This window comes from Ciconia boyciana, chromosome 3 (genome assembly GCF_034638445.1).
Source record: "Ciconia boyciana chromosome 3, ASM3463844v1, whole genome shotgun sequence".
Lineage (NCBI taxonomy): Eukaryota > Metazoa > Chordata > Aves > Ciconiiformes > Ciconiidae > Ciconia > Ciconia boyciana.
This window is the reverse complement of record NC_132936.1, coordinates 16,149,305-16,176,249: the sequence shown is the minus strand read 5'-3', so window position 1 is coordinate 16,176,249 and position 26,945 is coordinate 16,149,305. Positions and strand designations below refer to the sequence as shown.

Below are 26,945 nucleotides of genomic sequence, written 5' to 3'. Positions count from 1 at the left end.
ATGTGAAAGCATTTACAGGATGAAGTGCCATTGCCTAAATGTATTTATTGCCATATCATATATTAGGCTCAGTCTGCACTATTATTACAACACTGGGCTATCGCCCAGCTCTACATTTACTTTTATGAAGTGGCTTCTTAGCCCAGTTGTCAGGATATTAAGGAATGACATGTATGATTGTCTATGAAAAGAAGGTTCACGCTAAATCAAAAAAGCAAGTAAATGAAAACCAGTGTTATAATTCTGTATGTCTGAAAATAGATTTCCAGTGAAAATTATGATTAAGAAACAAGTTAATAATAGATCTTCAGTGATCTGTAAAAAGTCTAATTAAGATTTCTTCTGATTTTTTTTTTTGCAGATACAGATTTTTATCAGGCATCGGTCCCAATAGTGATTATGATTTTTTAAAAATTTGACTAGTAATCCAATGTGTGACTTTTCACCAAGGACATTCTCCTATGACCAATTTGAACTGTGTCTGGCATTTTTTATTCTATATTAAGATAAGCTAAAATAGAGTGCCATTTTTAAACAAACCATTCCTTTAAATGTGTCAGAAAAATTCAACTCTAGTTTGAGAGTAGGCATAAAAGTTTCTAGGGTGAAGGAAGTTTAAGTTTTCTGTAGTCGTAAAGGAAGACTGAACTATGTCTTAAAACCAAAACAGCCTTTCATCCTTAAATAATTAAAGGAATCTGGTTGCAATTGGAGTTTTCTGTTTCCCCAGAAAACTACAATGTAGGCTGCCACAGCTTAGATTCCTTGTCACTAAATTGCCAACATGCCTTAGTCCGGATCTCCAAGCATAGCTGTATTTTAATGGGTTTATGACAAGTTAGATTGCTTTGTATTTAGTCAAGCTTTATTTTTTTGATTCAAAGTAAAGTTGAATTTGTATGAGAAATTTAAAAAGATGATTTGTTTTTGTAGACATATCTGGAAATTCTTTTTTACTTTTTCTGTAGAAAATATTCATTTGCTATTTTTGCTACTGTACCCTCCATGAATTATAGCATTTTCAGTGCAAAATGAACAATCTGTCCTCAAAAGTAATGCTTGTTGGTTTGCAGTTGAAAAATTTCAGCAAAAATAAGAAAATACTTGTTTTTAGCTGAAGTTCTCTTTCCAGCGGGCAAAATGCATGTGAAATAATTTCATATTAAGAATGATCCATTAAATAGTTTGATTTATTATCTGCCTGAAGGAAAAAAGAAAGCAACAGCTTTTTAATAGTGTTTTTATTGAGGTTGTTTAACATTGATTTGCCCAAGTCTGTTTTCATCCCTTTTGATATGGATCTGTGTGATTTTTTCCAAGGGCACAGAGGGCAGTTAACAAATGGGCTTGATTTTTCAGTAAATTGGGAAAATTGCATATATTTGATTTCATTGGAAAGGTGTCCATATTAATCTCTGCAGCAATCTCTTGAGAATAAAGACATCTCACTATTATTTACTTCTGAAGTGAGTGAGAGAACTGATTTCAGTGATTAATAGAAGCAATTTGGCTTGGGATCTAAAGTTGCAAAAAAGCTCGGTGATGTCTTCCCACTTCCCAGTCTTCCCAGTGCACTTGAAAGCTTGGCACCTTTCGATCTGCGCTCTCGTTCCAACATCCTGTTGCTTGGAAACATGAGTCAGCGGAGGAAATCATCTCGCTGTTAATGCAGGAGAAATCCCATGTCTGTAGTCACCTTGATTTTCAAAATCAGAAGAAGATATCAGATGAAAATTAAAAGCAAATGCAAAAGAAAAAGAAGCGGTAGAGAGATCTGAGTAGTCTTCTTGCAGGATATTCTCTTTATGGAAACAGTAGCAGAATTGTTCTTGGCTGTATAAAGGCAGTAGGATTATGTTCTCTGTGACCTGTCATCAACCTTAATCAGAGTCTCTGTGTTTAATCATGAACTACTTTCCGAGGTGGTGTTATTAGGAAACCATTAAGTTTAATCTGGTCTGGTCTGTAGATAACATTTCTAATATAATTCCACAGGAGATATATGAGTTCTAGGATCTGGTAACAGAAAAGGACCTGGAATTTCTGGCAAAGGTAGCTTGTGGTTTAAGTTAAAGCTTTTATGTTGCCTTTAAAATGTAATGGCCAAATTGGGTCTATTGAATTGCCATAACTTCACTCATATATGAAACACAGAACGACTAGAGACTTTTAAATGAGCTGACAGCTTTATTGCTGTGGAGTCAATTACTTCACTGAAGAAGTGGATTTCAATCAGCAGATCCATAAGTGACTCCTGATTTTAATCTTATTAGTAATATAGAGTTGAGCTCAGCAGAGCATCATAATTTCATTTCTCAGCAACTTTTGAAGCTTCAAAATTTCTCTTTCTGGGTACAATGAACAGCAGAAAATCGAACCCTTTTTGAAGATTTTGATGAAAATCATAGGAATAGTAAAACATTGGTCTGGAAGTGATTTCAGACAAGAAAATGTATTTACATGTTTCCCACACTCCAGTATTATATCATAACCAGCAGTCTTCGGAGCCTTTTTTTCCTCTCTCTTACTGCCAAGTCATTCTGGCAGAATATTATGTGGAAACAGATTTGACTTCCAGAAACTAATATTTTTTGCAGAAATTGGCAATAGTCCACCTATTTACTATGCCTGTAGGTGGCTTTGTACCAATGAATACAAAACTTGGAAAATTACTTCTACAAGTGATAATTTTGTGGTACATGAACAACCAGATTGCTTTCTGACAGAATAAATTTTTCTTTGTCTTTGCCCATATGAGCTACAGCTCTATTAGAAAATTAAACAGTTGCAGGAAAAATTTGTGTGTGCCAGAAATCAATGTTCTGTTGTAATGTCTTGGCATGGTTCTGGTGCTAGCACTCACTCCCTGCAGCAATTCCCAGGCACACTTCAGAAGTTATGATGGGCTGGTGACCATTCCCAAAAGGCAGTTTGGATGGAGTAACCTTGTTTTAAGGCTAGTAGTAAAGACATAAGCTATAATACTATGCTGAGTCTGGTGGGGGAGTGAATATCAGTAAGAGTCTCTCTTAGTTCTCATGAATCAAGAATTTTATATAACCTGTGGGAACAGATTTTGCACACAGTATCACTTTTACACAAGACAAATGATAATATAGTAGATTAAAACTAATTTATTCTTCCAAATCCAAAGCTAAAGAAAGCACTGTCTATAATTACAGGCAGCTTCATGGAAATAAAAGACTAAAACAGGATTACACAGTCTTGTGGCTGAACTGAATCCATGAGGAAGATCTTATAGGATGTATCACTATCATTGAAGAGAATCGGTTTTGTGCTCTCTCCAAATTTACTTTTCTTCTTATAGTTACATTTACATACAAGTCCCTGCCCTAGGATGTCTTTCTTCTTAATCAGATTGTTGTTTTTAATACAGGTTTTCAAGAATTATTAGAGACTTTACTGAGCTTTAGAAATATTGATGGAGAAATATTTAGAAATATTGGATGTTACTGGATGGATCTAACTCATGTTCAAAGAGCAAAAGGATCACACTAACAACTTTTCTGGTACTGATCTTTGAACAAATTGTTATCCTGCAGTAAAGAATGCTTTCTCCTCCCAGACGAATTTTAATAAATAGCCTTTTGGATACCTAAATCCATAGTTCATCCAAACAATCCCCCTCATTTTATGCAAGTGATGAACTGCCTCTTGCCATAGCAATAACATATTATTTTGGAGTAACAGTGAGCTTGGAAACATCTTACCATTCTCCTCTTAGAAATGCTACAATAGAAATTACCCTGTTAGGCCATTTCAAAAGTATGAAAGCTGGCTGCTTAAACTGGGAAAATGTATCCATTGCTATACAGTTTTGCTGGAAGGATTAATATATTAAAGTAGCAATGTCAAATATATTTTAGAATGCAAAAAATTCGCAACTTAATATGAAACTTTTCCTCCTGTAATAATTTGTAAGTCGTATCTAAGATTGAATTTGTTAGTAATTAACCGTGTCTTCCTAATTTCCCACTTAGATCCCTTGACTATTTTTTCAAGCCTCCTTACGCAGCCCACATATATTCTTTACTCTACGCAGTTTCTGCTGAGGGCAGTCTGTCTTGATCTGCTGCTGGCAATCGCTCTGTGTGGTCACGACCAGTCACTGTCATGGCTCTCGTGATAGGTACTGCCCTCCTGGCCGAGAGGGAACTCCTTTTCTAAATCACAGCAGCTGGAGTACAGGGTCATAGCAGAATAGTGCAGGTTTTCTTCAAAACCTGACTAGTTCAACTGCAGCTGAACTTGAAGCTGACTCTATATGTGACAGACATTAACCCTTAAGATCCCTGTTTTTCCTAGTCACGTAATCCCTGCTTATGACAGGAATCCTGGCAGTGCCTTGTTTGGAATTTGAGGGCTGTTCTCTTTACTGACTAACACACTTCTACTCTCATTTTCAGATGCCTGGACTTGGCATCTCTCTTTGGCAGCATTATCCATGGGTTTCTAAGACATTGGCCTGACCTGCTTCATTTGTATCTGCAATTGTTTCTTAGGCTCCCAAGTTCCTCAGAGTGGTTTTCTTCTTTTTATCGTGGTTTTAGGCAGCTCTTCCAGGTTCAGGTCTTTCCCTTTTTTCTCCCCTTTCTATTTTTCTCTGCATGCTCTCCATGGAAACTGACAGTGTGATAGGGAGGTGCCCTTTGATTTATCAGAAGTTGGGGTCGAGGGCTATCTTTCTGTGTCAGTGTGGGTTTTTTTTTTAATAGATCTGGTCACTGTCTATGTTCATGGCTTGGAATTTCACAAGCATTTGAAAGTTTAGCCTGTGCCACCCACTTGTATCCAAGAGAGACATAAATCTGGGCTGGGAACACTGAGTTCATTGAAGCAGGAAAATAGGACTCAAAGCCTTTGCTTCCTGGTGCCACGGAGTCAGCAATTTACAATTCAGGTACCACAGTCTGAGCAGCTTTAAAGAAAAGAGAGGATGACAACCATCGTAGAGTTAGTGAGAAACAGCTTCTCCCTCGCTTGCTTCGTAGAAGTAATTTCTCCTGCAACTGACAGAGTCACTGGGACTCTGAATGAAGAAGGCTGATGCTGGCAAAAAAGCTCCTGCAATGCCCATTTTCTGGTTCCAGTCGTGTGTGTTTGATGACAAAAATGGCTATACAATACTTACCACATCTTCCAAAGTATGTTCCTGGACTTATGATTGTGTTTGGCACTGTGACTGTAAGGTCCCACAGGTACACGAGAGCTTACCAGGTGTACAAGTCCAGAAAGCATATTTTTGTTTCATTTTACAAACGCAGTCACATAACTAAATTAGGACCCCAATGGATAAACAAACATGCTTATGTTGTAAAGGATTCCAGGGCCTGCACCTTGCACAAATAACTTAATCTTAACTGATTCCTTATCTGTACCATCACATCAATAAGATGCTGGTTTCTTCCATCCTCAGGGTTAAATGTAGGATTTCTGTTTTGTCCACTAGTGGGATCTATAAATCCTGAGCAAGTATGTTAAATCCCTGTAAATGGTATATCTATTTCTGTTCCTAATAAACTGTACAGAATAATAGCTGACCGTGTCTATGGAATAGAGTTTATGAACAGAAATATTACAGTGTTTTCTCTGTAGATGAATATCACAATTATGTCCAGATAGTGATCAGTAGAGCAAGTAAGCCTTCATTGCATAAAGCAGTCTGTGTGCCTGATAATGCTTTTGAGTTGTCTCAGAATGGTTTGTCTCACTCTGGATGAATTTTAAAACTTCCTATTTTTCATGTGCTTTAATGAAGCTTTTCAAGAAGTAAATAAGTTTGAAAATCAGGTAGACTAGTCTGCTTTGCATGGTCATGTTGAGAACAGGTCGAATCCAGCCCTTTGTAAGACAAGCCTCTGCCACTGCAGTCAAACTTTTGGATATTCTCTTTGTGCTGTATCAGTGATTTTTTAAAATGCAAAAAGTCTTCTGGATGTTATATGATTTTTTCATGTTTTGGCTCTGTATTTAAATAAAGCAGTCTATGTAAGAAACTGTGTGGAATGGATGATAGCTGACTGCTCTTTCCGTTCCTGAAGGTGTAACTTTGATTGTTAACATGTTGAGAGCATGTTCATGCATTTTTATCTCTCTTTATACCGGACTTTCAAGACTGTGATGAACAGTCATGTAGAACCTGCCCCATATTGTACCTGCCCCTGAAAAAGTAGAGATGGGTGCCTGAGCCTGCAGATGCCTCCAACCTAACATGAGAAAATATGAGTTCATAGTATGGGAAGGAATTAAAAAAAAATAATTAAATAGGTATCTGTAAGGTATCTTGATAATTATTTGTCCTTGTTACATTGAACATAAACCATCAATGTAACAAAGACAAATAAATATCAAGACACCTGACAGTCATATAATGGTTGAAAGATGGATTAGAATTAGAACTAAAGATCTTCTAGTGCTTTTGTGTAGAAACAACATTTAGTATAATTCATTTTGGAGCTTGACCGTGGGTTTCCTGCATACACCTCTGACAAAGCTTTTTAAGGACAATACTGATGTCAGGCTTTCCTCATTGTCTTCAGCTGTGTTTGGCGTAGGTGAAGCAGCACTTAAAACAAGAGGAGCCAGAAGGTTCCTATCAATGCGGAAAGGGAACTGTAATCTGCTTTTTGCGTTGGAAGAGAAGATGCATCCTCACTTCCATATTAGCACTGAACGTCACTAACAGGCTTTGCAGTTTCCCATTTGCCCTTTGCCAAATGGATACATCAGGACTACTCGCTGCAACTTTTTGATTTTGTGTATATACATGAATATTTTGTCAGTAGTGCATGCTTTTAATCTAGATCACGTTCTTAAATGCTGCCTGCATTGTTTTATCATTCTTATTGTGCTTCTATTAATACTATATATATCAATATGCTATATTATATAGTATTAACTATACTATATATATAGTATTAACATGATGCAAACAAGTATACCAAAATATAATTACATACGTAAAGTATGTTTTACCAAGTCATAAAAGGATATCCAAATCGTCAACTTTGTATGTTGTTCCTTTCAAACCCCTTTTTCCATCAAGAGCAGCGTGTGGTTTCACAGTGGTTTGTCTTTTGCTTGACTGATTCCTCCAGGATGCTTCCCAACAGGCTCATTTCCCAAGCGGTACCCAGGGCTGAGGAGGGGCTGTTCAGTGTTTAGGAATTACTAACACAAACAGGAAGCATTTCATGCTTTCTATTCACAGTTACTTGAGGAGGGAAAGGACATGGGGCCCAGGGCAAGAGCTACTTTGTAATAGGAAAAGAAAGCTGACATGGCTTTTGGTTATACCAGTTCATTTTATTCACTGTGGAAAGTGGGCGGCAGTTAAGTACGTGGGATATTCAGCTGGAACAGACTGACTCCTCAATGACAGAATGAGTAAATTAATGTGGTTTCACTAACAATAAACTCCTAATAATTAAATGCAAAATCAAATAGATAATCGATAACGTCTCGTTCTTAAAAAAAAAAAAAATGCATGTTTACAGGGAAAAATACTGCTTAAGGTGAGAAGGAAAAGCCATTATATTTCACAACGTCCAAGTTACAGCAATGCTCCATTATTTATGAGACAGCACCTCTAAAAGATATGTTGAACTGCTTTAGCCATGAGTTTTCAGCCATGATGGGCCATGCAAAGATAAATACACAAAACTGTGCTATTCCCCAGATCCTTTAACATTTATTCTGTTCAAAGCATGTAAAACAGAAAGGCTGTTTAACAGATGAGGTTGCTGACTATTGAAAATGCATCTCCTCAGTTGCTATATAAACCAAGGAATTACTCGAATCAGATTTCTAGCCACATCTTCAAGAAGGTGTCAAAGCTTGCTGCCTTTCTGCTGAATTACAGAAAGCTGTTACTTTTAGATAGCTTCCTGTAATTTACCAGCAGGATCTGCTCAGCGACTGCTGCAGTCAATGCTCTTTTCCTTTGCCTTTCTTCGCGGACAATGAAGCTTCTCTCTTTCATGAGAAACGTTGTAGTCTGACATCAACATGCAGTGATCGAGTTCTGAGTGCTAAAATTGACATATCTTTTGTTTTCTTTTCTTCTTGTCTCCTTTTTTTGAGAAGATGGGAAATTCTTATGCTGGGCAGCTCAAGACAACACGGTTTGAAGAAGTGTTGCATAATTCTATTGAGGCCTCTCTCCGCTCAAACAACTTAGTTCCCAGACCAATCTTTTCTCAGTTGTATTTGGAAGCTGAACAGCAACTGTCATCACTGGAAGGTAGGAAGCAGTGGAATTTATATTTCTGCTCAAAGACAATTCTGCTGTTTGCTCTCCCAAAGCTCAGCACACACATTTCAAATCAGAATACAAACCAAAAGTATTTAAAGTTTTTCTTTGGGTTTTTTATGATCTACAAATATATGTATATGTATTAGAATTGGATTAAAAATACAAACTGCAATGTCTTTTATTTTGACAAAATTAAGCCACTTGCTTGCTCAGATTTATCAACGTACATAAACTGAGTACTGGGAATAGTTCAATTAAATGTGTGGAGGAATCTTTGGAGATTTGGAACATAAATCTGTTATCCTATAATTTATCATACACTGCTGAAAGTTATACAGCAAATGATGGTAAACACATGATAGATTTATAAAAGATATATGCTAAGACTGATTTGCATTGGGAATAAGTACAGCAGAAATATTTTTAGCTTTTAAGAAGGTTTATAATTACTTTGGGCATAATATTTTTAGTTGTTCTGTGGTTGCAAAGGTAAGAATTTAGGATGTGTTCTCTGCACAAGTTGGTATTTAACACATGGGATTTCTCACTGAATTTTTGTGTGTGTTTAGAGAAGCCTGCTTTCTGAGTTTCATTTGCTCAGTCTTTTTTCTTGGAAGCAGTGTAGTTTAAATGAACTGTATAGATCTGATAAGCAAACTCATGATACAATTTGGTGTTTTGGTGTGCTGTTGTGTGCAGTAGTCTTGTGGTTTTCAGTGAGTTCGCTGGTGCGTGCAGAACACTGGCATGTTGGTGCAAGGTTATGTTTAATAATTTCATTATTTAGCCATTTCTGTCACCAGGGTGGTGTTTCATTTCTTTTGACCAGGTCTACTTCCCCTGTCATAAAGACGGCTTAGATATATATGTAATGAAAAATGCATAATGGTTAACAATCCACAGTAACAGAAAAAAAAAAATCAGCCCAAGAGGTAGTAATAGATAAAAGTATTTTGCACAGATTAAACTCTTTACTATTACCTCATGGTAACAGCTGAGAAAACATTTCTTGAAAAAGTAAATCTGTTCACAGCTCACACATCATTAGCCATTTCTTCTTTTTTTATTTTGCTAATATAGGGCATAATAATGAATATACATTCATTGTTTAAACATATATGCTGCTTCTTCCCTACACAAAGTGATCCTTCTATCAAACCCTTCTAGGAGGGTTTAATAAACTTTTCCATGGCAACCAACTGTGATGTCACAAAATGGATAATGACATCAGTTGGGAAAGATGCTGCAGGAGCAGATGCATTGTTCAGGAACAAAAGTGCGATTTCACACTTCTGTAACTTCTTTCTTTCAAGGCTTTCAAAGAACTTTCCAAACCTTGAGGGGCTGATTCTGTTTTCTTTGCAGTTAATGGAAACAGAATTGAACTGTAATTAATTAAAAATCTCACAACAGCCTGGCAGAGAACAATCCTTTCATGAAAGTTTCAGGCAAGGGGAACTCTGAAGGGACCTGTAATGGAGTTTTTCCTAGGTTGTTCTTCAGGTGGGAGAGGTCTGCAAGCTGGCGTTATGTACTCCAACCTCATCATAAATTGAAATTTCCACTTCTAGCTACATGAACCCCAGTGCTCTGAGGGCCCGGAGGCATCTGAAGCAGAGGGCCATCCTGGGGGTCTTGTATAAGCCCCTGTCCTCCCCTCTCATTGCTACCTTTCCTTGGCCCTGGCATTCTGACATGGTGATGTAAGTGGGCTGTCCTTGCTCATAGCTGCCTGTTGGTCCTCAAGGCAGCAAGTGTTTTCCTATGGTGAAGCAGACATAAATAATTTAGACAAGGTAGTGCAGTGGGTCAGTGCAACCCAAGTGTTTTGGCTTTCCATTTTGTGGACTGATAACACGTTATAGATGTTCGAAGTAGCATTTGGCAGCAAAACCAACCACTGGTAAAAAAGGCTGATATTATGGATTTTTGTCTCTGACGATGTTACAATATCAAAATTGCTGGAGAGCCTGACAATTGAGTATATAGTCAGTTTAAGAGAAAAAACAATTGGAAATTTTTTTTAAGCTTTATCAATCACCTGTTGTAACTTGTATTATTTTTAGGCTTATATTTTTTTGTTTAAAAAACATTTTTCTGTCTCCTTTTGATACATAAATGACCATCTAAACCAGAAAAACTTACTTAGCCGCTGAGACTAACCTAATATCATTACATATCTGTCACGATAACTTATGCCTAAAAATAATTTGTGCAAAAGAGACTGTAGTGTGCTTGGAGAGAAGTTAAATGAACGTGTTGGTCCCTTCTGGCCTAGATGTTACATTTTTTGCAATGAACTTGCAAACTTGTATTTTCCAGTGAGTATGGTTTTCCAGTCTACACACTCTAGATTTGAAAAAAGCATACATATTATAAATGTATGCCTTTATAGAAATTTATACAGTTACATTTGCCTATAAAATTATTTGTAGCTGTGTAAATTAAAAGTTCCACGTTCACCTAAGTTGGTTTAGACATAATGTCGGATCTCCTTGGCTCCAATAACCGTATGTTTTTTCATTCTGTTTTTTTTTCTGCCTTTTTATTATGAATGTGTTTCCTCTCTTCCCCAGGCCTGGCAAATTCATATAGTGCTTAAAATAGTCCCAAAACATTATCATTATTTAAACAAACCTCTTGCTAGATTTTTCATTTTATCAAAAAGCCTGCAGTTTGCTGTGGTCTCACTGGCTGTACATTTCTATTGAGAGTCTTCTAAAGCCTTTTTAATTTTCTTAGCCTTTGTAATTGCAGAACATATCTGCAAATGCCAATAAATGGTCTGGATGTTCAGGAACTTTCTAGGAATGTGCATTAACAACTCTTTACAATAGAAGGCAAGGTTATTTGGCTCTAACAGGTTTAGATTTCTTGCGTATCTCTGCCTAGTTATTACCATCTAAACTGCAAATTAAAACTCTGGACTAGATGGCCAGTTATTAGAAGTCAGTATGTGCAAATCAGTGAGGCTCTTCAATCTAATTCTTCACTGCTGAAATCAAAATCCCATTTGAATTACAATCACATTCACAGTTTCGATTCTCTAATCGCATCTTATTTCTCAAATACAAAATATATTACTTCTGTTTTTCTCTTGTGCTCTTAGATGCATTTGGGTGCCATCTTGTAGGCCTGTGTATTATGTTTGTGCCAAAGAGGTGAAGCTGATTTCGAAAGTTAATATGACAAGCATTATTTTTCCGTTAGCATCCAAGTCCTGTACCACTGGTACCACTGGGACTTCAGTGGGAAAAGGACGGAAGCGGCGTGGCAAAGCAACGCAGAGCAGCAGCGTGGCGGTTGGCTCCACGGCAGTGAGGGAGTCCATTGGGTGTTGCTGGATTCAGCACCATGCTCTGACGTGAACTTCGCAGCAAACTTGTGTCTGTGGTTCACTGGTTCCTTCCTTGATCTGCATTTGAGGGAGGCTGTCTGTTCATGGATACAATACATTTTGTGGCTGTTGATTTAAGCCCTGATGCTGCAATTGGTTTGTGGATAATATCAGCCCTATGAATACTCCCACTGAGTAAAAATTATATGGATATTAAAATATTTGCAGAACTTCATTTATATTTAAATTATACCTTACGAAGAGAAGAATTTTCCATGTGAAATGTCTTAATCACAACTGTATAAGCATAAAGGTCTAATAAATCCTTTGTGAGAACTGAAAAGAATTCCTTAAAGCAAACAATGGTGTTTATGGTATCTAGGAATAAATTTAAATTCAGTAAAATATGGACAAAATCTTCACAGTATGTCTGTTGGTTTAATGGTGCTATACCAAGTTATGTCAGCTGACTGCCTAGTTCCGTAACATAGAACAGAAAAACTGTGGTTGTGAGTCCACTTTTGCCATCATCTTGTCTCTGGTTTTGAGTGCTTGAGTGTGTGTTCTCTTGGGATTAAGAAAAGAAGATGTTGAACAGACACATGCAAACATAGAGTTCTTTGAAGGGGCCCTGCTTTAAAAGTAAAATGGAAGGAGAAACTGTAGGTTTTTTAAAACGAGTGGCAGAAACCCTAATGATGCCCTTTACAGGTGACAGCAGCTCAGTCTTGTGTATTAGAGGTACATATTTGCTCTTGTACTCTTTTCATTTTTCACCTGAAAGCACTGTAGCTCTCCTATTTCTTAGTCTCCACTTCCAGATCTTGTCTCTATCTTTTTTTTTTTTTTATGTGAAATTACCTGTTGCAGCTGAACAAACCTGACAGTTTACCACTGCCCAAAGGGGACAATCCCACATCCTGCTCCCCCCACTCTTCCTAGTCATATGTTCCCATTTTCTCCCTTTTCATCAATTTTGGCATTTTTTGGACCTTCCACTAGGCTAATTTAATACATAGACCCAGTAAAAAGTCCTGGTGACTTTTGTTTGCTTAGTTAGTTTTCTGCTGGGTTAGCAAGCTGGGATGGCTCAGCACAGGCTCCAGTAAGTGTCAGAGCTGGCACAGGGAGGAAGGCAGGAACTTCGTGGCTGGCAGTGCGGGGAAAGAGAGGAGAGCCAGACTCACCCCTTTTACATTGCATTTGGATGTTAGTCAAGGTTAAGTCATAACACATAACTTACCCCTGACTTAAATAGCAAAGGCGGAGAGCTTCACTTTTCCCTTTGTTCACTTTCAGCATTTTTGTCTTTAGTCTACGCCCTTAAAACAGTCGTGTTTGATGTTCTGTCCTTATCTGTGTGCACCAGGACTGCAGCTTGATGTTTAGATACTTAAAAGTAAACATACCCTTCAAATCCCCTTCTAGATTGGGGTGTAAGTCTTAATACCCTTTAGAGACAAATCTTCAAACTCCAGATTTCCTTTCTTCAGCTTCCTCCCTAATTCTCATTTATCCTGTAGTATTCGTTTAGCTGATTCTACAATAATTTGTCAATAAAACAAAAAAGATATTCTGAGGAAGGTCATAGGAAAAAAAAAATCCTTGATGAATATCCTATGGGATTCTGAGTGCCTGATCCAGAGTCAGTTGAAGCAAAGAGAGTATGTCCAGTTGACACTGAGCTTTGGAGGATGACTGCAGTGTGTTTCATTGTTTTTCTGTTTCAAGATTAAAAGCTGGATCAACAGAATAATGTAGGAGCCTAACTGCTATTTTACTTGCCCAAGTCCAAACAGCTATTTGGCTCCTTGCTGATCCTCAAGTACCTGCAGCCCTTTACCAACCAATTTTGCCAGTGAAAGCTCTTTGTGTTTGCTGCAGACATGTCCCTACAGAAGCCAAGCAGCTATAAGCCTGAGACAGAAGCCCCACTGGGTTCACTGCCCTATCTCTGTCATATGTAAGGCTGGATCTGGTCTGAAATTTTCCTGAGTCCTGTCTGTAGAAGTGTTCTCCCCATTTACCATTTAGCGGCACTCCTCTGCTCGCCAGCTTTGTCCCATTTGCCATGAGTGTGTCTGAGCCATAAGAGGGGATGGAGTAATTGCTTAGTATGTTTAGGTGGAGCTGTTGCATTATGCATGAAAAAATTATTATCCTATGGATGGAGGGAAGGAAAGAAGCAGTCTCTAGTTGAAAGGCTGAAACATACACCAATAATATGCAGGTGAATTCTATTAACAAGCAAGCTATCAGGTAAAAATGCTGATTTAGGTAGCCGACACACGAGAAAAGTGGTTTATAGCAGAGAATCTGAAGAAGAAACACCTAAAGCCCTCTAAAAAATTAAGACTACATCATGTATTCTTCTCTCCAGCATTCAGTATTGCCTCCTAGACTAGCACAGTCCATGCATAGGCTGCTGTGAATTGTCTTCCTAGATATCTGCCTTTCCTTGACATTGTACAGGGAGCAGCAGTGCCTTACTCCAAGCTCTGGATTCTGGTAGGAGACAGACGGCCTGAGAATTAGCTGTTCTCATTGTGGCATCATCTGTGGTGAACCTAGCTTCAAGCAGGAACCGTTTCTTCAGTTTCCTGTACAACATCAAGGACATGGTCAATACCTAATTAATAAAATCTGTACTTGGACCGTAGCCAGGACATTCTAAAGTGCTAAGAAGTAATGACTCTGGGTTTATATTGGCTGCTAATATTATAAACAAAGGATACAGTTACACTGTTGTGATCAGGAAGAGTTCAAACACCAGGAGCTGGGCCTCTAAAAATCGTGAGGTTAGCTTCAAAATAATAAGATTTAAAAAAAAATAAATTGAGGCTTCTTTTTATTTGTCCTTTATTTTTTTTTACTTTCTCAGGTGCAGTTGGGTCATGCTTTTGAACTTTTTTTTGCACAGGAGCTAAAAGCTTTATTTTTTTGATGAAAGACATTCTATTGTAAGCATGACTGGAAGTTGGAGCTTTAAGGAAACAACAAATATCTTAAGAGTTGGCAACAGTAAAGTCATTGTCAAGAGGAGAGAATCCAGTTTGCTGTAATACTTTCTGTAACTGGGTCACCCTGTTCAGTCATTGGTTTGTTGCCAGCATTTTCTGTTGTCCAAGTCATTTATGCTATGATAATTTGTAGCAGGCAGCAGAGCAGATAATGAGGAAGAAGAAGAGGAGGAGGAGGAAGAAGGCTCAGAATCAAGTAGTCCTCCTGTTTCTTACCAGATGAAGCCTCCCCCAGAAGGCTGTTGCACTACTGATGGTAAGAAACGCACAAAACATGCTGTCAGAAGGCATTTGCCCTACTGAAAAGGGTAGGATTGGGGCCATTTCCCCTATAATTCATCAGAATGAGATAATCTATATGATATAGAAATCCTAAAAATGTCAGTGTTCATTACCTGCCAGATAAAGCTGGATTGCTCTTGGTTGCTCTTACATTTGACAGGGTCTTTGCCTAGTGTGTCAGAAAAGCATTTGTGTTGGAATGCCTGGCATGAGGACAGAACTTCTGTTCTCTTAGGCAACGTGACCTTTAAAAGGCTGAATTTGCAGGCATGGCATTTGCTAAAATGAATGTGGTAATTCTTAGGGCTTTATCATTGTTCTTTTCTATTTAAAGTGTACCTCATTCAGTGCTGCTGTAAAAAATATTCCAAAGCCCAGGAAAAGCTAGTAAAATTCACCAGACATGGAGAACTATTGTTTCCATTTTTGAATGTCTGACCTAAGTTATGATGATGTTAGCACATAGTCCCATAAATATGTAGGTTGCAAAACATCATCAAGAGAAACTTCACTGTACATTTTCAGATCTTAGTTTGTTTATTGTACTGGTAGCATCTGTTTATGGCTGACTGAAAGGCAGGGAAGAAAATTATCTCTTAGTTTGCCCTTGACCTCAGAGGATACAACTTTGTTTTTCATTAAAAATATAGGGAGTTCTTTAATGAAGACAATTGTAAGTATTAAACAAAAAAATCTTGTCAACTTAAAATATGTTGAATTGATTTTTTCTAGGTTTCTGCCAGGCTGGTAAAGATTTGAGACTGGTTTCAATTTCCAATGAACATATTGAGGTACCATCAGGGTTTTTACTTGTTGGTGCAAAGTCCCCAAATTTACCTGATCACCTTTTAGTGTGTGCTGTGGATAAAAGATTCCTGCCAGATGACAATGGGCGCAATGCCCTGTTGGGTAAGTGTCTGTGATTGCAGTAAGTGGATTCTTCTGTGGGCTACAATTAATAGCTAGTCTTTTTTTGCAGAGTGAGTTCAGCAGATCTTATTTCCGTTCCACGTCTACAGTAATGCTCACTGGTGATGCACAACAAGATAACAACTTGGAGCTGGCTGTGTTTGCTTTGGAAAGCTACAGAGTGAGCCAGTTCATTAGAAATGCTTCGTCACCTTCTATCCATTAGTCCAAGGCTAAATTCATTGTCCGATCAGTTTATGTCCTAGTTGCTGGAAATGCACGTCTGGTAACTGGACTAGTTGAACTGCGGCCTGTCTCTATTTTAGCTTTCCAAATACTAACGTGGACAGACTGTAGGTCTGTCAAGTGGAACTTTCAGGCTATTATATACATGTAAACAGTTTGACGATAGTTTGGACTACAAAAATTTATGACCTTTTTGATTTATCTCTTTGAGATAGGGATATTATTCTCCACTGTGTTTGAACAATAGCATGGGTTCTGGATCCTAACCTATGATTTTTTGCTATTAACACAATATAAATAAATATGAATGATTATAAATTGAAAGTTTTCCTATATGTGTAATCAGGTAATACTGTGTGTTTGAATAATACTGTTTGTAGGATACTTCAATTTCTTGCTTTTCATCTATTTAAAAGTCTAACTTCTGACATAAAACTAGGTCCTTCTATCTATTTCTATTATAGCCTTTCTGATGGCCATTAGCCTCATTCAAATCAAACCAAATAGGGATGATCTGCAATCATGTGAATGAATGAACTGAATATTAATGTTATTAAAATGGAATAGTTTTTATATTGGCAAGTGGTATATAATCGGAGGGAGAGCTCTTTTTTCAGTCAGGGACTCTCAGGTTCTTATGTATTATTTTCTTAGTTACTTAACCAAAAATTGCTGCATCATATACCTGTGTACCAGCCCGAGCTTTAAATAGCAAAAAGGAAACCTTTGTCATGTCTTTTAACTGTTTTCTTTCACAAACATTGAGGGATATGACATGAACTCAGTTGTTATCTCAGTTTGAGCAACTCTTCAAGGCATTTGGGATGACAGTGTAGTGTGAGGGTGCATAATGTGATTCTGCGTACAGTAATTTCTTTCCTCATGTGATCTTGCAGAGTTGGATTGGTCACAGTACATTTGACCAGTGATTGTAAAAGAATTAAGAGGGTTGTAAATCACCCACGTGTTGTCATTTTAAAGATAAAGCCAGGAATGTTGTACCACTCAAGTCATTGAGTGCTAGCACTATTAACAGCTTAAGCTCCTTAGGCTGTTAGCAGAGAGGAAGTAGTGTGTTTGTTAATTGCATGCTAAACAAGAACAGAAAAAGGCAACAGGAACATAACTGGGAGGTTTGTATGCTACTTGCATCCTCAGCTTGCTTATTTAATACATTTTAGTTTCCTGAAACGATTTAAATGCTTATTTTTAGCTGTTGTTATACACTTAAACACCAGTGAATCACATCATTTTGCAAAGAATTTTAGTAATTCTGTAGGATGACTTTTATGTATTCTATAACAAGCTTAAATATGAAAGAACTACATACTTTAAGATCCAAAGCCTTCATCTGGAAGCTGGAAATAAAATAATGTTCCTGGTCCTTAATCTAATGAAAAAACATGCTATATCTTATTGACGTGAGGATAGCATACTATTCGTACAATAGATCATACTGTAGGTAGAAATGGTTATTTGATTCTGGTTTTGATACACTGATGCAAGTCAAATGAGGGTAAGTAAAATTAGAAGCAGACATGAATAGTCTCAGGGTTTCAGACACACAGTGAGATAAAAGACAGAACCATTCTTGCTTTAAATTCTCTGTCTGTTAGTATAACACAGTGACCTCTGTCTTGTGATGATTGATAGATTTAAGTTGAAAACATTTCCTATGAAGAAGGGAAGCTCTTTTTATTGTCTTGCTTTTAAAGACGGTATAGAAGGCTTATTTTTGGTATTCTGAGTTTAGGCTGTTCTTCAGACATGATGGCCTTTTGAAACAACATGGAAAGTGGTCCCTTCAAGTTTAGAGAGAAATTGAATTGGATTCATTTTTAATTGAAATGATCCGTCATCATGAGTCAGAGTATATCCTATACTTGTGGCAAGGCTTATTGGTGATACAGGCATATCACTTGTAACCCTTAAACCCCATTGCTTTTTCTTAATTTCATGCTTTTTCTCTTAATAGACTGTGTTTTTGTAAGGCAGCTGTTACTTAGTACTGTAGATTTTTTCCAAAAGAATTTATTTGAAGGGAAAAGACACTAATGAATTACCCAATAGTTTCCTGATTTCTCATGGTCCGCCTGCATGTGTTGTGAAGATGCCTGTGGAGTGTACAAAAATTCCAGAAGAAAACAGGAAATGTCTCAGTAGTTTCCGGGCCAGCTTTTGACTTATGGTCTTGTTCTCATGAGGGGCTGTTGATATGCCTCTGGGGCATGTGCCAGTTTATTGATTATGCTAATAAGTTGTCCCACCATCAAGGCATATGTGCTGGTGATTCGAAAGTCATTTCTGTTGGAGGTTTTTTTGTTTCTTTGTTTTTACAGTTGACATATTATTCCATAGAAAAACATCCCATGTTCTGGAAAAGACTGTATTTTTGGCAAGCAAAAAGTTCTCCATGTCTGAGCATGTAGCTTGTATGCTTCTGTGAATCAAGTTTGATCACAGGTTTAACTACTTTGCAAGACAGATTCAGCTTTTTGCCTTCAGGAAGCTGTTTCTTGAGTTTTTTTCGACCTAAAGGAATGCTTAGATGGAGGAAGCACTTCTGTGATAGTGCAATATTTATTGTTTCCTAATAAAAGCAGCTAACATGTACCACTCCCAAAGGTTTTTTCTCTTTTGGGTTTTTTCCCCAGTTCTCACTCTTAAGGAGAATGTCTCATGATAAACAAAGCAACTATTCACCCATCATTTTCCTTCCCAAAAGACCAAACAGCTGCCCACTTTCCTAGCAGGGAATAAGAAATCCTTTTTTTTTCAGTGGGTCTCTAAGGTCAGAATGACAGAGGAAGAGATTAGTTTGCTTGCATTGTAAGCTGTGTGTAAGATGAAAACACTGTAGTATAAAATACTGTGGCTGCTTCTGTTAAAATGTACAGTGTTCTGTTGGACTTTTGTAATAGTAATGAGTTTCTGTACAATGGAGCTCTCCAGCTTGACCATATTGATTTCATTTATTTTTTAAATTAGGGCTTCAGTCTTCAAATGGAGTAGTACTGAGTAGGTGGGAAAAATGGGGGGCATTGTCAGTGTTTGTGTGCTTTTTCTTACGAGTAGAACTGAAAAGAAGAAATATTTGTGCTAAAAAGTTGAAAATATAATCATTCTTTGTTTTAAGCAAGCTGCCAACTCTCCACAAAAATATTAACTTTAACTAAAAGCCTGTTATTCATTTACAAGAGAAACAGGAAGAAAATTTTCTGCCAATTTGAGAAAGATTAAATTATGAAATATTAGACTATGAAATATTGGATGGATATCCTTCCATCCTGAAGTCCTCTCTTTATCCCTAGCACAAGCCCACTGTTGATCCAAAGGAACCATTTCCCCAGTGAGAAGGTAGGTCAGGTTTCATACCCTTTTAGTCCAAGGTCCTCCTTCTGACCACAAGGTGCCTACTGTGGAAGAGCTTTTTAAATTATGGGCAATCGATCATTGTGATGTGAGCAAACTCAAGCAAATGCGTATGATAAAATTCCAGATACAATCAAATACCTTCTGATTAAACAGTCTTCAGAGGGTAACAGCCTTAAGTCACTACTGAACTGAGTTGGATATGAACTGGTGACCTAAAAGTGAAAGGCTTTTAGCCCCTAAACCCCAGGCATTGATTTCTAATTCTCTTGTGAAATCAATCCCATGACATAGATATATTGAGTCACCTTATGGCTGCCCCGAGTCCCCTGACCTTTGTCCTCTCTGTAATGTATGGAAGAATATTTAATGCAGCTTGTTTATGAAACAAGCTGTCCCCTCTATCAGCTGCTGCCTCAGGCTATGGCACATGAACAGGGCATGCAGAGAAAGGAGGATGATGACATGTTTGGGTTCTTGGTGTTACTCAATCTGCTACATAAAGGGCTATGAGCAAGGTTGGCAGAGCCCTGCAGGGAGTAATGATTGAACAGCACGTTATTGTATTGGAATTATAAGGCCATGCTATGTTCTATCTGTGATGTCAGGGCTGAGCTGTATTAACGGAGCAATGGCTGCCATCAATGAGAGAGTCGGTCAGAATGAATGGGATGAAAAATGGTATTGGTCGGACCTTGCAAGAAAGGACTCTTAGTCTGACTCAGAGGAACTGGGGAGGCTTGAGGTGAAAGACGATAGTTTAACTTAAAAGGAAAATTAAAAAATAAACTTCTAAAATGTTCTCCAAGGACTTTTCAAAACAAGTGGACAATTTAGATCTGTTTAATCCTTACTAGGCCTCACCTGTATGCTGTATGTGGTGTCAATTAGTTTTCCAGTAGACCTCACAGAGGTAAACATAGGTGATTAGGGCAAAAGGTTATTTCAAGTAGAAGTTATTGCAAAATCTGGTTTAGTCATAGGATGATTTACAAAAGTTACCAATAATGACTGATCTAAAGTCCACATGAAAAGATTTTACGTCCACTGTCCAACTTCTGTTGAACAAATATTCCTACTTGTGGCTTTGGCAAGTTGCTGGTCACTCTCAGCAAAATGATAAAACCTAAAAAGTGTACAGGTACTTCTATTTTACTTCTGGAAATGGTCCCCTCATGCTTGTATTTGAAAACACCTAAGGGCTTGTAAGTGGCAACCAGGCAAAAATTGCAGTGGCCATGCTCAGTGTGCTGCCAAATGTATGGGAAGTTTTCATTTACCAGCAGAAGCATTTTTCATGATTTCTTAATCTGCATAAAATGCATGCAAACTCTACAGCTTTTGCCACATCCGTTCTAATTTTGTTTCCTTTTGTTGTTGCTTTTATTGCAGCTACTGAAGGCTCTGTGATGTTAGACAGATGCTTTTGTGCTGACTGATATAACACAGAGGATTCTGCAGAGTCATGACTTGTCCTGATTTTATGAGTCATAATGACCTTTATCATCCCACTGACCAGGATGAGAGAGATAATAGGCAGCTTTCAATAGTTGGTAGCCACTTGTTCTCATGGATACCAGAACAATTTCCACATGAACTTAGGTTTTTAATAAATTCTTCTGAGCCATTTGAAAACTAATGAAAGTGCTTGAGCTGTAAACCAAGCAACAGGTGTTTACAAAGCATTGTATTTCAGTGCTTGTATTTTACAGAAGGCAAAAAGTACTGACCATTAATTTTAAAACCTAATTTGCTTGAAATATATGATTGAAAGAATCATTTTCATAAATGGGTCTTAATTTTATCTACCATATTATTGATCCTTTACTCCAGTTATATTATTTATTTCCAATGTTATTGTCCATAGGTTATGTGAAATATATTTCCTTTATTTTTGCCACCTTCCAATTCACTGAACACACCCTTTCCATTTCAATTCCTGTGATGACACATAAAAATGTTCCTTAGATATGACTAAAATAAAAGAAAACTTCATGCTTCAGGTCACGTGTAGGGAGCAGAGAGAAAATTTCCACAGGGAAGATTATCTTCTAATTGCACACTATAGGATTTCTTTGTAGATAGTAAGTATTTTCAGACAGTTGCATTGGTCTGATGCAAGATGAAAAGTTCTTAGGAAATACTTTGCAAAATGGACAAAAAGAGTTGTTTAAGAATCAAAAGGCAGATAGTCAGATGTGCAAGGCATACCCTTTATTTACGGTGACAATGACATCACCATCATGAGCCCCTCTTTGAGGCTCAAAGTGTGTATCTCAGAAGGAGAGGAAATGGCAGTATCCCTGGAAATGCCCCATCTAGCCTTAGTACAATAAGCTTCTTTATGTGCAAGGACTATGTCTCTGTCGTGTCTATAAAGTTGCAGACACTTTGTTTCCGTAATCATAAATAGTTTAAACTGCTGTGAAGTGCTAACACAGTCCAGCCATAATTTGAGCAAGCTACTTTAAATTAATAGCCCGGGAAGGCTCTAGCATTTTTTCCTCTCTAGAAAAGCATCTGTGGTAGGAACTTGGTACTTAAATATACTTAGATCTAATTAAATAGAATGTATTAAATATACTTAATTTCTTGAGACTTAATTGCATATTTAATTTCAGTGAAAGCTGAAACAAGAGTGAAGCATGTACTTTCTGTGGTGTTGAATAGGGCTGGGGTTAAGCATGTGATTCAGTACTCTTCAGTCAGCAACTTCTTGGTTTAATGTTTCACAGGTAGGTAATAAATAGGAATCGTGATCTTTTTCTGGTGGGAGAAAATGAAAAATATGGCCTATTTTAAATGTTCTGTAAACGTGGGGGTCTGTTTTTGTAATCCGGTGGCCAAAATGCAATACAGTGGACTTGATGTAATTTTTTTTTGGAGGAAAATGTTAATAAAAAGTTCACTCAGTGAAAAAAACCATAAATACAGCTTTTCTCCAGGCAAGAGTCATGTTTGAATGTTATTAATAGTGACCCACCTATCTCATTGGATTATGTGTATTGTTTATTTTATCAGGCTTCTCTGGCAATTGTGTTGGCTGTGGCAAGAAGGGTTTCTGCTACTTTACAGAATTCTCAAATCACATTAATCTTAAACTGACCACTCAGCCCAAGAAACAGAAACACTTAAAGTATTATCTGGTCAGGAATGCACAGGGAGCTCTGACCAAAGGATCTGTAATCTGCTGGAAAGGGGCAGGTAAGATAATGAAGCTGTCTTCCTCGAGCTCTGGTTTTCATCATCCAAGCTTAGCTATCGCAGGGACTGGCGTCTGTGTAAAACCTAAGACAGATCAGTTGAAAGAAAGACTCTTTAAAGCTAGGTGATTACTAGAGCAGCCGTAAAAAGCAATTGACTGACCTAATATGAGGATGGCACATCTGAAGACATCGGTTCCTCCCTTCCAAGTGCCATAGCCTCTAAGTAATTCATGGGTGAAATTACCAAATCAAATATGCAGAGAAAAAGCAAATGCCACTGTTGTCAGGGGATAAGAAGTTTCTTTTTTGTTAAGAGTTCAGAGGCCGGCAGTCTTCATCCAGCACCTGCTCAAGCACGTTGTTCCAACTGCCGGAAAGCTCGGGTCTCTCGGGAAGCACCTCAAGCGAGCCGCTCCCAGCAGCGAACCCCAGTGCTCCAGCTGGGGCTCAGCAAACAGGTACCGCTTCGAAGGCAAACACGCTGCGTTACCACCCAGCCTTGCTCCTCTCTGCACGCGCGTTTGTGTGTGTTGTGTGAATGGAGGGACAAATAAGCACGCTACCACACAAAATAAACCAAGTTGAATAAGTTCAGAGGTATATTGCAAATAAAGAAAGCAATCATACTTTGAAGGCTTCTCACTGTCCATTTTTTTCCCCTCAGGTCTATGTATAAAAGGTTAGCAAATAATAAAATAGGTGTTCTGCAGCTTGCTCATAGCTAAGGCAAGCCAACATTTTTTAAAAGCCATTATTTTTAAAGTTGCTGGGAATAGGTATTACATTCCTCCAGCTGTTGCTTGTCTGGTCACAGATGACAAACATTACAGGAACCAGTGTCATTTCAGCTTTTTCTTCTGATCCAGACTATTTTGTGTTATGACCAGAATCCTCTTTACTGCAGGCATTATATGGGCATCAGCTTAAGAGATTCTGAGTTTTTTCTTCTGCTGAGAAAAGTGGCTTTAATATTAAAAAACAAACTAATGATCAATATCTGTAACATTTTGTATTAAAAATTCTTTCTGAAACATTTACATTTCCATTAGCTTGACATAAATGAAAGGTGATGGATGATAGAGGCTAGAGTGATCTCTCTGAGCTCCTTCATAATGAAAACAGCTCTTTAGTGTCTTGTGACTTAGAGAGATTCACACAGGAGAACTGAGGCACATCTGTTGGTGGTTATATTCTCTCTGTGAGATAGAAGCCTGTTAAATAGTTGTGATCTGGAATACTGGTACCCCTCCAGAACAAAGCATTAATCTCTTTATAATAGCAGATTGGCATTCTTTTTGTCAGAGGTTACATATGTAAAAAGGCTACATCAATTATAAGCATATTAGGCTTGAGAAAACCTCTCTTTTAAATGCAGCATAGTTAAAAAGAAGCTTGGAGAGAGGATGTAAAATTGGAATGGAGGCTTAGGAGATTTTTAGTAAATTTTAAACAACCTCTCTCACTCTCTTAGCTGGTTCTTGAGTAAACTTCATGTAAGAGCTAGAGTCCACCTGCAAAGAAGCAAAAGGATCTGACATATGTCTTTAACTGCAGAATTAGGTTTTACCCAGGCACTTAATTGGGAGTCACAAATAATCTGGTCTGAGATCAGAAGTGGGTTTGCTTTATTCAGCATTGCATTTACTGTGAGCAGATCCTGATGGCTCTATTAAAGTAAATGATCAAGTGATCAGTTTATTATATCAACCGGGGATCTTGATATAGAAATGGTTAATGTAAATACTTTGTTTTTTTCTTGCCAGCTGCAGCCATAGATCACATCCCTTCAACAGCAGCCTTCAGCTCAGCAGTTTATAATGGCAAGGAATCGCCTAAACAACAGCTGGTGAAAAATAACCTGGCTGCTCTGACAAGACCTTCGGTATTAGGTATTTGTATGGATTTGTTGTTTAATAACCCTAAACTCTATATTCCATGGGTGTAATAGAAGCATTGAACAAATGATATCATGAGCGTAATTTCCTGTATGAATAGAAATTACTATTCCCTTCCAAGTCCTTTCTGCCCATAACACTTTTTAAAATGTTAATTTTCAGGAAAAAAAATGTTTATATGTTTTCAGCCATAGCTTTGTTACAGTTCAGATTATTAATTGGAAGTTTTTTGTTATATTTACAGTTCATTCATTTAATAGAAGTACAGACTAGATTCCAAATCCAGGTTGTTAAAGAATGTGTCAGTTTGCATCAATCTCACCAACGGGTTTTGTGAAGGGAATTAAGATTTATCAGTAATCACTCATAGGATAACTCCTATGTTGCAGTTCACCTTGGGATGGAGCACTGGACTTTGACAACTGGCTCCAAATTAAAGAAACTGTCCTCACTGCGGCATTATTATCATGATTTGTGTTAATCATTTTCTGGCACACACTGTATTCTGGGTCACTGGCTTGTTTAAGCAAGAAAGTTATAATTCACTATGGCTAGAAACATGCTATAGCTCTATTTTAGAGTAAGTCTTCCCCGGTTTGCCTGCTGGCATCACAGCCAAACTCTTCTTCTCTGCCCATTCAGGTTCTTGATCTCTTTCCTCCATGCAGCAACATATTCTTGCCAATTCATTGCAGATGGATGACTTTCACATATCAACATATCTGCGGGAAAGAGTACGGCATTTTCAAATAAAAAAATTCTCTGTGTTGCACTATCTATCTTGTGACTTTCGTCACAACATTATGCCAGGAAACCAAACGGCAGCATGAGTAGCACACACGGCTAAATGCTGCCCTCGCGTGGTAAACCTTGAAAGGACAAAGTCATTGCAAACCTGTACATAAAGGTCTTCTGCAAGTGAACGGTCTTATTCTAGATCTGAAGACTTCAGGTTTATTTTTAATTTTAATATCTTTTGCAATATTCAGCCCCCCTTTTTATATAAGATTCTTACTTTGTCTTGAATTTTATGTGGGACTAACCATTCTGCCAGGAGATACAGCCCTGCCAGTGTGAAGTAGCGCTACGACCTCTGCATAGTCATGTCCAGAGATAGAAATAGCTCAATCCTGCAAGATGCTGAGCAGTTCCTGGAGGACCGTTGACTCTCAGTAATTAGAAATACTTGATGTTAGTGGAAGCTCATCATTCTATGAGTTTGCAGGCGTGCACAAGGAGATTCAAGAAATTAATGAAAGAAAATTCAAGAAATTAATTATCAGGAGCTCCTAGAAAAACTCTGAGAAAGTTATGTTTTTCAGACAAAGGTGTTGGAGTTACATGTGGATAGGAGGAAAGTGCAGAACTAATTTGCCAGGAGTTAATATGGAATACCATAAAACCAAAGATAGTAACCAGCAAGAAGTGGCAAAAATCCTCTAAATGGGAGAATTGTTGAAAAGAACTCAGATCTTTATTAACGTTACCCTGAAACCCTTGAGAATTTTATTTTACAAGTTACATGAAACAGTGTCATGTGTTCAGAAATGAAAGGAGCAAAATGCTCACAGTGTTGACTTCAAAATATTAACACTTATAAGCATTCTTAGTACGTCTCATTATTAGTACGTTAGTCTTAGTACAAAGTAAACTTTGGTATAAAATAAGTGAAGTCTACCTAGATAATTAAAAGTTCTCTGCTCCAGAAAGTTCCAAGAAATTTAAGCAGGAGGTAGCAAAGTAAAATAAAAACCATGAAAAATGATTATATTCATGGAGTTGACCCTGTCTACCACAGTACTTAATGCACTCATTCAATCTATTAAAACATATTGAATTACCATGTGCAAAACTGAATACATTTTATTCTAATACTTTTCTGAAATATTACTGTTATTCAGGCACTTTAACAAATTCAGGGCCTCCAAAAAAGCGCCATAAAGGTTGGTCACCAGAATCTCCATCATCTACTGAAACCTGGAACTTGCAGCTCAACCCACAGGTTCCAAACAGAATTAAAAATGGTAAGCTATATGCAAGGTAATGGTAACGTTTGTTTCATTATTCAGAAAATAATGGGGGAAAAGAGGCAATATTTTAAAAATGCATGCGGATTCGCATTAGAGTTTTGAAAAGTGTTTGATACCTACATGCCCACCTACGTTTAGGTGCTTCATTTCCACTGATTTGTTTTTGAGGCTCTGAGCTTAACTCCCATTAGGATTCAGTCATTGAGTCTTTATTAATAAATCCCAACAGGTGCCTGTGTCCATCTTTAGACACCGAAACACCTTTGGGATATTAAAATTAGTGTCATAACTCAGGTCAAGGTACCATCCATTGTTTCAATTATTTGTCACAGTGTTCTTGGCACTTGGATTTTATAGTCTAGATACAGAATAG

General features: G+C 37.6%; 1 protein-coding gene across 13 annotated transcripts in view; it reads left to right on the top strand.

Moving 5' to 3' along the window:
• The window catches only part of GREB1 (growth regulating estrogen receptor binding 1), a 103,045-nt gene that overhangs the window by 32,732 nt on the left and 43,368 nt on the right, over positions 1-26,945 (top strand). For 11 of the 13 annotated variants that reach the window (XM_072858581.1, XM_072858580.1, XM_072858585.1 and 8 more), the window contains 7 exons: positions 8,107-8,263; positions 14,766-14,888; positions 15,647-15,823; positions 22,463-22,645; positions 22,962-23,105; positions 24,411-24,536; positions 26,444-26,566. In XM_072858581.1, coding sequence (XP_072714682.1) covers positions 8,107-8,263; positions 14,766-14,888; positions 15,647-15,823; positions 22,463-22,645; positions 22,962-23,105; positions 24,411-24,536; positions 26,444-26,566 — 1,033 coding nt within the window. The remainder of the gene's footprint in view (positions 1-8,106; positions 8,264-14,765; positions 14,889-15,646; positions 15,824-22,462; positions 22,646-22,961; positions 23,106-24,410; positions 24,537-26,443; positions 26,567-26,945) is intronic. The other 2 variants (XM_072858579.1, XM_072858589.1) reach the window with 2 other exon arrangements.